Source organism: Arachis hypogaea, chromosome 7, assembly GCF_003086295.3.
Source record: "Arachis hypogaea cultivar Tifrunner chromosome 7, arahy.Tifrunner.gnm2.J5K5, whole genome shotgun sequence".
In the NCBI taxonomy this organism is placed as follows: Eukaryota; Viridiplantae; Streptophyta; class Magnoliopsida; order Fabales; family Fabaceae; genus Arachis; species Arachis hypogaea.
In genome coordinates, this window is record NC_092042.1 from 56013556 (window position 1) to 56022846 (window position 9291).

General features: G+C 35.4%; 2 protein-coding genes and 1 non-coding gene across 3 annotated transcripts; 2 read left to right on the forward strand and 1 right to left on the reverse strand.

The window, feature by feature from the left end:
• Positions 1–1998: 1998 nt before the first annotated feature.
• Positions 1999–2070, forward strand: TRNAE-UUC (transfer RNA glutamic acid (anticodon UUC)). Its single transcript has one exon. It is a non-coding gene; the product is annotated as a tRNA-Glu (tRNA).
• An 89-nt stretch (positions 2071–2159) lies between these two features.
• On the forward strand, positions 2160–4998 carry LOC112703139 (guanine nucleotide-binding protein subunit beta). Its single transcript, XM_025754462.3, has 5 exons — positions 2160–2540; positions 2638–3157; positions 3245–3602; positions 4292–4405; positions 4582–4998. Exons 1-5 carry the CDS (start codon positions 2435–2437, stop codon positions 4615–4617), a joined length of 1134 nt encoding a protein of 377 aa, XP_025610247.1. The 5' UTR covers positions 2160–2434; the 3' UTR covers positions 4618–4998.
• A 662-nt stretch (positions 4999–5660) lies between these two features.
• LOC112703137 (proline-rich receptor-like protein kinase PERK15) lies at positions 5661–8939 on the reverse strand. The gene is made up of 7 exons (XM_025754460.3): positions 7912–8939; positions 7195–7824; positions 7040–7110; positions 6878–6954; positions 6639–6786; positions 6357–6518; positions 5661–6261 (listed from the first exon to the last, which is right to left on the reverse strand). The coding sequence occupies exons 1-7, from the start codon at positions 8597–8599 to the stop codon at positions 6016–6018; spliced, it is 2022 nt and encodes a 673-aa protein (XP_025610245.1). The 5' UTR covers positions 8600–8939; the 3' UTR covers positions 5661–6015.
• Positions 8940–9291: the final 352 nt, after the last annotated feature.

Consider the following 9291-nt stretch of genomic DNA (forward strand, 5'->3'; position numbering starts at 1 on the left):
GTGAAATAAAATTATAATATTAAATATAAACACAATGATAAAAATTTTTGTGTTATATATATAATTTTATTTTGTGAGAAACAAAATTAAAACATTAAATATGAATAGAATAATAAAAGATTTTGTATTATATTAATTTAATTAAAAAAACCATATATATAACATAAAAAGCAAACAAACATATAATAATTTTATTTTGTGCAAAGCAAAAATTCATATAATTTTTTATTAACAATTTTTTTATTGAAATATGTCATTTTACTATATTTATAATATATTATTTGGGATAATTATATTATTTTAGTTAATATATATTATTTAAAAAAATATTTAAAATTTATTATTTTGTATTAAGAATATTATTAAAAATATATTGTTAGTTTTTCTTAAAATAATATTTTTTTTTCTTTGGTTCAAATACTGTGATAATAAAATTTTTTTTACGTAACTGTGTCTACTCAATAAATATTATATTCATTTATTTTTATATAGTATGTAAAATAAATAATTAATGTTTAAAAAAGTTAATAAAAAAAAGAAGTATTCTTTTTTTTACCAACTTTTAGATGAATATAGAGATTATGTAATTTGAATTATAACTCGTTGACAAAGAAAGAAATACTCTTAATTATATTTAAATAGAATAATTATTTATTAGGCTCGTTCTTATACAAATAGAAAATTTTTTTAGTCTTATATCTCTAATATTTTATACCAATTAGTTTCAAAATTTATTTTTTTGAATAAATTAATAAAAAATAATACAAATAATTGTTTAAATAAAATTATATTTTAATTTTTTATTCTATTAAGTACAAGTTGAGGATAATTTGAAAATAAAAGATAATGACTGTCATGTATTTTGTGCTTTGACTGCGTCATCATTTGAGAATCATGGCGCCTTCATGGAGACCGGTTCTTCTATAGAATCAGTTTGGAGTTAGCCAACTAGCAGCAGCGACAGACAGCGTCTTCCTTTTCTATGACAGCAATTTTTTCGGCTTTGAAGGTCCATTTATAGTAGAGGTGAAATGGAATGGGTTCAAGAGCGTCAAAATATGTGGCTAGACAGAACAATAGTAAAAACACCTTCTAGTAAACAAAACAGTAAAAATGCTTGAAGACATCACATCAACAATAACAGAGTAACGAAAAAATTGGATTAAATTTTTCTGGGTATTTTTTTTATGTAAAGATAGTCCTCTATTAAACGAGCGAATTAGTTTTTTTGTTAGTGTAGGTTTGTTTGTTCACCCCATAACAAAAAAAATAATAACAATAATAAATAAATTTAATTTACCTAATCACTTTTGATAATAGGTTAACTTTTAAAGAATGCTGCACTCCCTACTTTACTTGGAGTGCACTAACTTTTGCCCTTTTGCTCTCTCTTTCATAGAGACCATATTATTCTCTCATATAGTAAAGTTTTTCTACTTCATATAAAAAAACTCATTAGTATTTTATCTACACATCTAAAGCTAGAATATCATTATAAGCTCAGCTATATTAAAAACATACAAGAGTTTCTACAGTTTTGCTATTAGTACTAATGATTTTGTAGGTTAGAACTCGGAAATTACAAATTTACAATACCAACTTTTGTAGGATGTGGTCATGTGGCAATGTTCCAAACCATTTTATTTTCAAAGGCTCACTCAGCATTTGGACTTTCTATACGTAAGCTGAGATCATAGAATAAACGGGATAAATCTTTCCCATGACTCACAAGTGACGTTGACTTATAATATAATATATGAAAAGTTTTAACGAACCATAAAAATATATTATTTTTGCTTTTTAATTATTTAATTAGTTATTAATATTTAAAATTTTGAGTTAAAGTATGATGTTATATTATTAGACTAAAAAAATTGAATTAACGACTAAAACTAATGACAAAAAATAACAAATTGTAATAATTTTTTGATATTTTTCATATAATATTAGAGAAAAACAATGTAATAATATGAGTAATGGAATTCACAAAATCAAAGATCCGTTGTCGTCCAGCGGTTAGGATATCTGGCTTTCACCCAGGAGACCCGGGTTCGATTCCCGGCAACGGAAATTGTTTTAAGTTTTTATTTTTTAATTCATTTTATTTAACAAAAAGAACAGTTGTAACTTGTAAGTTTTACCGTTTGGAAAATTTGGATAGGTAAATGCGTGGTTTGCGGTAGTTGGGAGTGGAATATGATGGACTAAGATAAGACGATAGTGCTACTACTAGCAGAGAATAATAGGTTATAATAGGTTTCTATTTGGTCGGTAGTGATGATGATGATGATGATGGCGATGGCGACGGCGACGAAGCTATTATATAGATAGACAACTAGTAACAGTAAACACAACTTGTGTCCTGTCCATCTATGGACTAATTTGCAGTTGTAGTTACAGGTTTAGACCTAACATAACAATAAAGAATTACAAGATGTCCGTTGCAGAGCTGAAGGAGCGTCACTTGGCGGCTACACAGACCGTTAACAACCTCCGCGACCGATTAAAGCAGAAGCGCCTCTCTCTTCTCGACACTGACAGTAACTAACTTCCTCCTATTCTGTTAATCGTTAATTCCTTTGCTCCTCTTATCTTCTTAGGCAAGATCTAATTCATTACTCAAATCAAATTTCTCAGTTTCCGGCTACGCCAAATCACAGGGGAGAACTCCGGTGACCTTCGGACCCACCGATCTGGTTTGCTGCAGAACCCTCCAGGGTCACACCGGCAAGGTGTATTCATTGGATTGGACTTGGGAAAAGAATCGAATTGTTAGCGCCTCCCAAGACGGTAGGCTAATAGTCTGGAATGCGCTGACGAGCCAGAAGACTCATGCCATCAAGCTTCCTTGCGCATGGGTCATGACCTGTGCCTTCTCTCCAACCGGTCAATCCGTCGCGTGCGGCGGCCTCGACAGCGTCTGCTCCATTTTCAATCTCAATTCCGCCGCCGATAGGGACGGTAATCTCCCCGTATCGCGTATGCTTACCGGCCACAAGGGTTATGTCTCCTCTTGCCAGTATGTTCCTGATGAAGACACTCACTTAATCACTGCTTCTGGTGATCAGACTTGTGTTCTTTGGGATATTACTACTGGTCTTAGAACCTCTGTTTTCGGCGGTGAATTTCAGTCTGGTCACACTTCAGATGTGCTTAGGTATAAATGATAATTCACTTGTGTTTCAATTATAATATTATCTAAAACTTTAATCTGAGAATTTGTTTTCTGGTTTGTGGCTCTCAGCATTTCAATTAATGGATCCAACTCTAGAATGTTCGTGTCTGGTTCTTGTGATTCAACTGCCCGGTTATGGGATACTCGTGTGGCAAGTCGCGCAGTGAGGACATTTCATGGGCATGAGAGAGACGTTAGTGCTGTCAAATTCTTCCCTGATGGGAATAGATTTGGAACCGGCTCGGATGATGGAACTTGCAGATTGTTTGATATCAGGACAGGGCACCAACTCCAAGTATATCAACAGCAGCATAGTGAAAATGGCACTGCAAATGTGACCTCCATAGCATTCTCCATATCAGGAAGGCTCCTTTTTGCTGGATACACTAATGGTGATTGCTATGTTTGGGACACTTTATTGGCAAAGGTAATTGACTAATTGGTGCTTTACTGAGTGTGATATAAAATAGTAGGCTACGCATTTTTTACTCTTTAGTTAGCAACCATACTTATATGACAGGATGCTTCTGACATGGTAGTTACAAAACTTCTGTTTATTCGGGGAAAAGGGTTAGTTTAGGGTACCAATACACACTGTCCTTAATTCCTAATAAGTATTTACACATTGATATAGCTACTGCATATGAAATATTTGAGGTTGATCCTTATTTCATATGCAGTATATATTTAGATCATTGACTCCGTGATTATTTTTATCGTTTTTTCCCTGTAGTTACCAAAAATAGATGGAATGGTTGTGCTACTGTCAGTACGTTGGATCTTAGTTTTGCAGGGTTGGGTTCTTATTTTAAAAGGAGTTCATCTGAACCTTTTGAAGTAAATGACATAGGTCCAAGGTGAAAAGAACTAAAGAAGTGAAAATTCTAGTTTAGACTAATATGATTGTGAAGAATGGTATTATATGAAATATCAAACTTGAAACTTATCATATTATTTAGTAGTATACCAGAAAGCAAAACTAAAATTTAATTCCCTTGTGATACATCTTGTTATTGCCTTGATTCCGTAGACACTGTTTTCTCCTAGCAATAATTGGCACTTCTCATGTACTTGCATTTGTGCAACCTTCATGTCTCATGACTTGTTTACTTCCAGGTTGTATTGAATTTAGGATCACTTCAAAACTCTCATGTGGGCAGGATCAGCTGTTTAGGTTTGTCAGCTGATGGAAGTGCCTTGTGTACAGGAAGTTATGACACAAACTTAAAGGTAACTAACTAAGCATACATTTTGTCCTGATATTGTATTTACTATATAATCTGTCATGAAGGAATGCTAGTGTGTATGAATGCTTGGTTATATCCTTGGGATATTGTAATATCTGAGTATCATCTGTCAATTTAAAAATCCTTGGTTATTTTGACATGATTGCTTGCTTCTTGCAGATATGGGCATTTGGAGGGCATAGGAAGGTGATCTGAACCATGAATGGGCAAATACTTGTACTTTTTAGCTCCCCATCAAGGCCACTCCTTGCATGCGATGTTGTTCATCTAAATCCAGATGTGAGTGATGTTTGATTGTGATGGTAGATTTGGAGACATTGGTATTGCAGTAATGCAGATGTATGTACAAGACAATATGGGGTGCATAAGGTATACCAAGTTAAGGATACCGGTACATATTTCTTCAACGTTTTTCAATTATATAGTTTTTTTGTTTTATACTTTAAAATTTAACTACGTTTGAATTTTTTTTTATAAAAAAAGAGACAATTTAAATTCTAAATGTAATGCTTAGTATAAAAGTCTTGTGTATACAAACAAAATATTAAATTGTTGGTAAAATATAATTTATACAAATTCTATACGTAACTTTACATATTAAATAGAAAATTTTGAATATTTTGTTACTTAATTGACGTGTATATTTTAAAAAAGAAAGAGAGGTTCATATATAATATTTCATACAATAGAAGTCGATTCGTTATTAGTTGGTGGTGGTTACCGCCCGTTACTATTGTAATATTTCTCTTTACATTACATGTATATAATATGCATGATTTGGATTTCGGCAAGAGAAATGCTAAAGAGCTAATTTTTTTTATCAATATTAATTAATATTTTAGTTAATATTTTATTTTTATGTTATTAGAATTTAATATTTAAAATTTAGAGATTTAGAATTTAGTTTTTAGGGTTAGAATTGACTAATTATTGACAAAAATAATGAATATTATTAATCATGTAGCATTGTTCTTTTTTTATATTTGAGATCAGAATATTTGTAGCATAGAAGAAATTACGAGCTAATAAAATTTTTTAACAATAACTTCTATTGTGTTCAAAATTCTATCAAAATAGTTCAACTATAATTTAAAATTGTACTTTACAATTAATTTTACTTTTTCTTTTTCTAAAAAGTTCCAACTTATAATATATTTTTTCCATGTTCAAATATGAATAAGTCAGAGATAAACAATCCACCAAAAACGCAAAAGGAATAGATAACTCGTATGTTCATATAAAAAATATACATTCTCCCAAGGTTATCATCTTGCATTATGCAACATAACGTGTCCAAATCCAAAAGAATTTTCAATATTGTGTATTGTATTGTATACATATGGGATTCATACTCTATCCCATTTAAGTGGGATGTCCACATAGTTTAAGTGGGATGTCCCATTCCATATGTACAAATAATTTTTCTTTTTCTTTTTCTTTTTCTTTTACTTTACAAGTATGTGGTGTATATAGTATTCCTTCTCTAATCAACATAGAAAATATGCGCAAAAGAAGAAATAAATTATGGTTTAAATTTTTCCCCGGCGATGATGGGTTCTGACTTCTCAAGGTGTTTCATAGCCTCCTCGTATATTAAGTGGATGTTGATAGGTCACTGCTTGAGACAGAAGGATTGAGGCCATATTCGCTTGTTCCACCAAACTCACTGCTTGCAACTCCACTTTCTCCCAATGCTAGCATCCTGAACCTCTTCATGTCAGCGCTATATGCTGCAGAGCCATATTCACCGCTTTCGCCCATCACACCACTTTGCCCTGGTTTAACTCCTTCGTTATTAAGGACGTCTAGAGAGACATCTCCCTCCAACACTCGCACAATCTGTATATTAGTAAGTATTAATTAACGAGAAACTAAATAATCGCCATGGATAAGCTTAGTCACGTTATCCCAATTAAATCGTAGAATTTATGTACCTGGCTCATTTTTGCGCGTCTCCTTGCTGAGTGCCTAACACTGGCAGCAGCGCAAGCCACCATATTTTTCATTTCCTGCTTGTCATAATTTTCCTCTAAACGTGGATCCACTAGCCCTGTAAATTCTCCAGTTTCCAATGCTTTTGCACAGAGTGGTCTAGCCTGTTCATATAAAGTTTGGAAGTGATTATATATATTTTTTGCAGTTATGCTGTATTAACTACGATATTCTGAAACCAAAAAAAAAAAAAAAAAATTGTTGGATGGTTGGAAGGTACATACCCAATCAACCAAACTATCCTCTTCATAATCACCAGTGTGGTCCAGTGGGGGTCGTCCTGTAATCAGCTCCAGAAGCATAACACCGAAGGAGAAGACATCAGACTTTTCAGTTAGCTTGCCACTTGATGCATACTCAGGAGCTAAATACCTAAATTAACAGACGAGTAGTAATTATTAGATGAAATTTGCCATGCATTTACCCTGAAATATATTACTATATATATAGGTTGTTTGCTTACCCGAATGTTCCCATCACACGAGTTGAAACATGAGTATTAGTGTCTTGATTGAACTTTGCCAATCCAAAATCAGCCACCTGAATGAGCAGACCTGTTAATTTCTAGGAAGAACGTAACCATTAACCAAAGCCGGAGGCACAAAGTTGCATTGATAGAACTTACTTTGGCATCAAAGTTGTTTTCAAGCAGAATGTTGGCAGTCTTTATGTCTCTATGAATAATACGAGGATGACCTAGTCAAGTTTTACTAGAGTTAGTAAATTTCATTCCGTGATTGAGAAGAAAAATAATGGCAGAGAGAGGCACGAATCGCTTACAATCCTCATGCAAGTAAGCAAGTCCTTTCGCTGCTCCTGTGGCGATTTTAAGCCTAGTTGGCCAATCCATGACAGGCCGACCCTTTCCATGAAGGTGGTATTCAAGGGTTTTGTTGGGAACAAATTCATAGACGAGGATCTTTCTTTGTTCGGAAAGGGAATAGCCAACAAGTGAGACAAGATGGCGATGATGGACACGGCTAATAGTCTCAACCTCAGCTTGAAACTCTCTATCTCCTTGAGCATCATTGGCTTTGAGGCTCTTCACCGCTACTTCCTTACCATTGGGGAGGACACCTCTGTGCACAAATCCAAACCCACCTTGACCCAACAGGTTTTCCTTTGAAAAGCCACCGGTGGCAACGGATAACTCCTCAAAGGTGAAGGTGCTCTGGTTGAATCCTAGAGCTACTGAAGGGTGTGGGGGTGGATACACTGAACCCTGAGAACCACCAGAGTAACCACTGGAGTTGCTCATCATGCTTCCACTGTATGGCTGGGAATTGGGATTCATTCCCCAACCTCCGCCTGATGTTGGTGCTGTTCCTACTGTTCCCCATGCTGCACCTGGTGGTGGAGGTATATTCATAGCATGGTCACCATCATTATTATTGTATCCCGGACCTCGTCCTGCTATCCATTTCCAAGCATGTTATAAATAAATAAATCATTCATTTCGTGTTTAATTAACTATAATCATCTATCTATATATATTACCGCCAGGTTGGGTATTAGTGAAGTAACGAATGGGAGCGTCCTCTCTTTTCTTTCTTCTTGCACGTACGACAAAGAAGAGTATGATGACAAGAAGTAAGAAACCACTTGCAGCTGCGATTCCTATTATAGCCGTCGTGCTCATTTGACCGCTATTCTCGTCCTTCGACTTCGATAGCCCTGGTGGAGGAGCTGTTCTACCTGATGGTGGACCTAATCGACTACGTGTAGGAGGTGGCGGCGGAGGAGAACTAACATCGCCCGATGCCGGTGGTACTTTGCCGGATGTTTTGTTGTTGTCGTTATTGTCAGAGGGAGAGGGAGGAGGGGGAGGAGGAGGTGACGGTGGTGGTGGAGATGAGGAAGAGGAGTCGTCCTTGTTCTCGTCGCCTTTGGGTGATGGTGGTGGTGGCGGCGGCGGGGAGGACGAGGAGGAGGAGGAAGAAGAATCCTCATTATTAGGCGAAGGTGGAGAGGATGAGTCCGAGGGTGGAGGAGGAGGTGGAGATGATGAGTCTGAGGGTGGAGGTGGAGGTGGTGGTGAGGAGGAGTCTGGGGGAGGCGGGGGCGAGGAAGAGGAATCGTCTGATGGGGGCGGAGGTGGGGGAGAGGAGGTGTCGGAGGAACCGGAGGGAGGCGTTGGCGAGGGAGAAGATGGATCAATAAGTGATAGGAAATCGTCGGAAGACATTTGAAATAAAGGTGTTCCCTCCTCCTCCTCCGACAATTCCCCAAAGAGGCAAGGAAGAGGATGGTTCTGATCGACTATGAAACAAAATATATGGAATGTTACCCACTCATCTCCTACAATACAGCCTAATTCCCCATTTTTAGTAACCAAGCAGGTCTTCTCTGTACTAATACCTAATAATGTCACATATTCGATGGGCTTCTTAATTTTGCATCGTTACTCGTTACGCCCCGGCTAAACAAAACACAAAACCCTTAACAAACTAACACTTATCATCATAAATCCTTCTCTATTTGTTACGTTGTTACAACTTCTTAACTAATGAAAAATGTGACTTTCACGTTTCAACTTCATTTTTAGTTAATAATACATACAACACGCACTTTCTCCCGTAATGCATGCATATGCGGTGCCCTATGTAACTAAGTATGCAACTATGATCATGTTGTATGTAATCATAATCCAGAGAGAGAGAGAGAGAGAGAGAGAGAGAGAGAGAGAGAGAGAGAGAGAGAGAGAGAGGTGCTATTAAACTAAATAACGTTTAGAACGAACTGATTAAGAAATAAAAAAAAGGGATTTTATCTACTTTATTATTTACTTTTAGATAATATTTAAAATATCATTTAAACAAAAATTTAAATGTATTAAAAAGACTAATACTATATAACTAGCAAATATTATTATTTTTT

Excerpts from the sequence above, each read along its gene's own strand:
- LOC112703139 (XM_025754462.3), top strand. The coding sequence starts at position 2,435 with ATGTCCGTTGCAGAGCTGAAGGAGCGTCACTTGGCGGCTACACAGACC. Across the intron at positions 3,603-4,291 it reads GGGACACTTTATTGGCAAAG|GTTGTATTGAATTTAGGATC; the intron begins GTAATTGACTAA and ends GTTTACTTCCAG. Across the intron at positions 4,406-4,581 it reads GTTATGACACAAACTTAAAG|ATATGGGCATTTGGAGGGCA; the intron begins GTAACTAACTAA and ends TGCTTCTTGCAG.
- LOC112703137 (XM_025754460.3), bottom strand. The coding sequence starts at position 8,599 with ATGTCTTCCGACGATTTCCTATCACTTATTGATCCATCTTCTCCCTCG. Across the intron at positions 7,111-7,194 it reads TGCTTACTTGCATGAGGATT|GTCATCCTCGTATTATTCAT; the intron begins GTAAGCGATTCG and ends AAACTTGACTAG. Across the intron at positions 6,519-6,638 it reads AGGATAGTTTGGTTGATTGG|GCTAGACCACTCTGTGCAAA; the intron begins GTATGTACCTTC and ends TTATATGAACAG.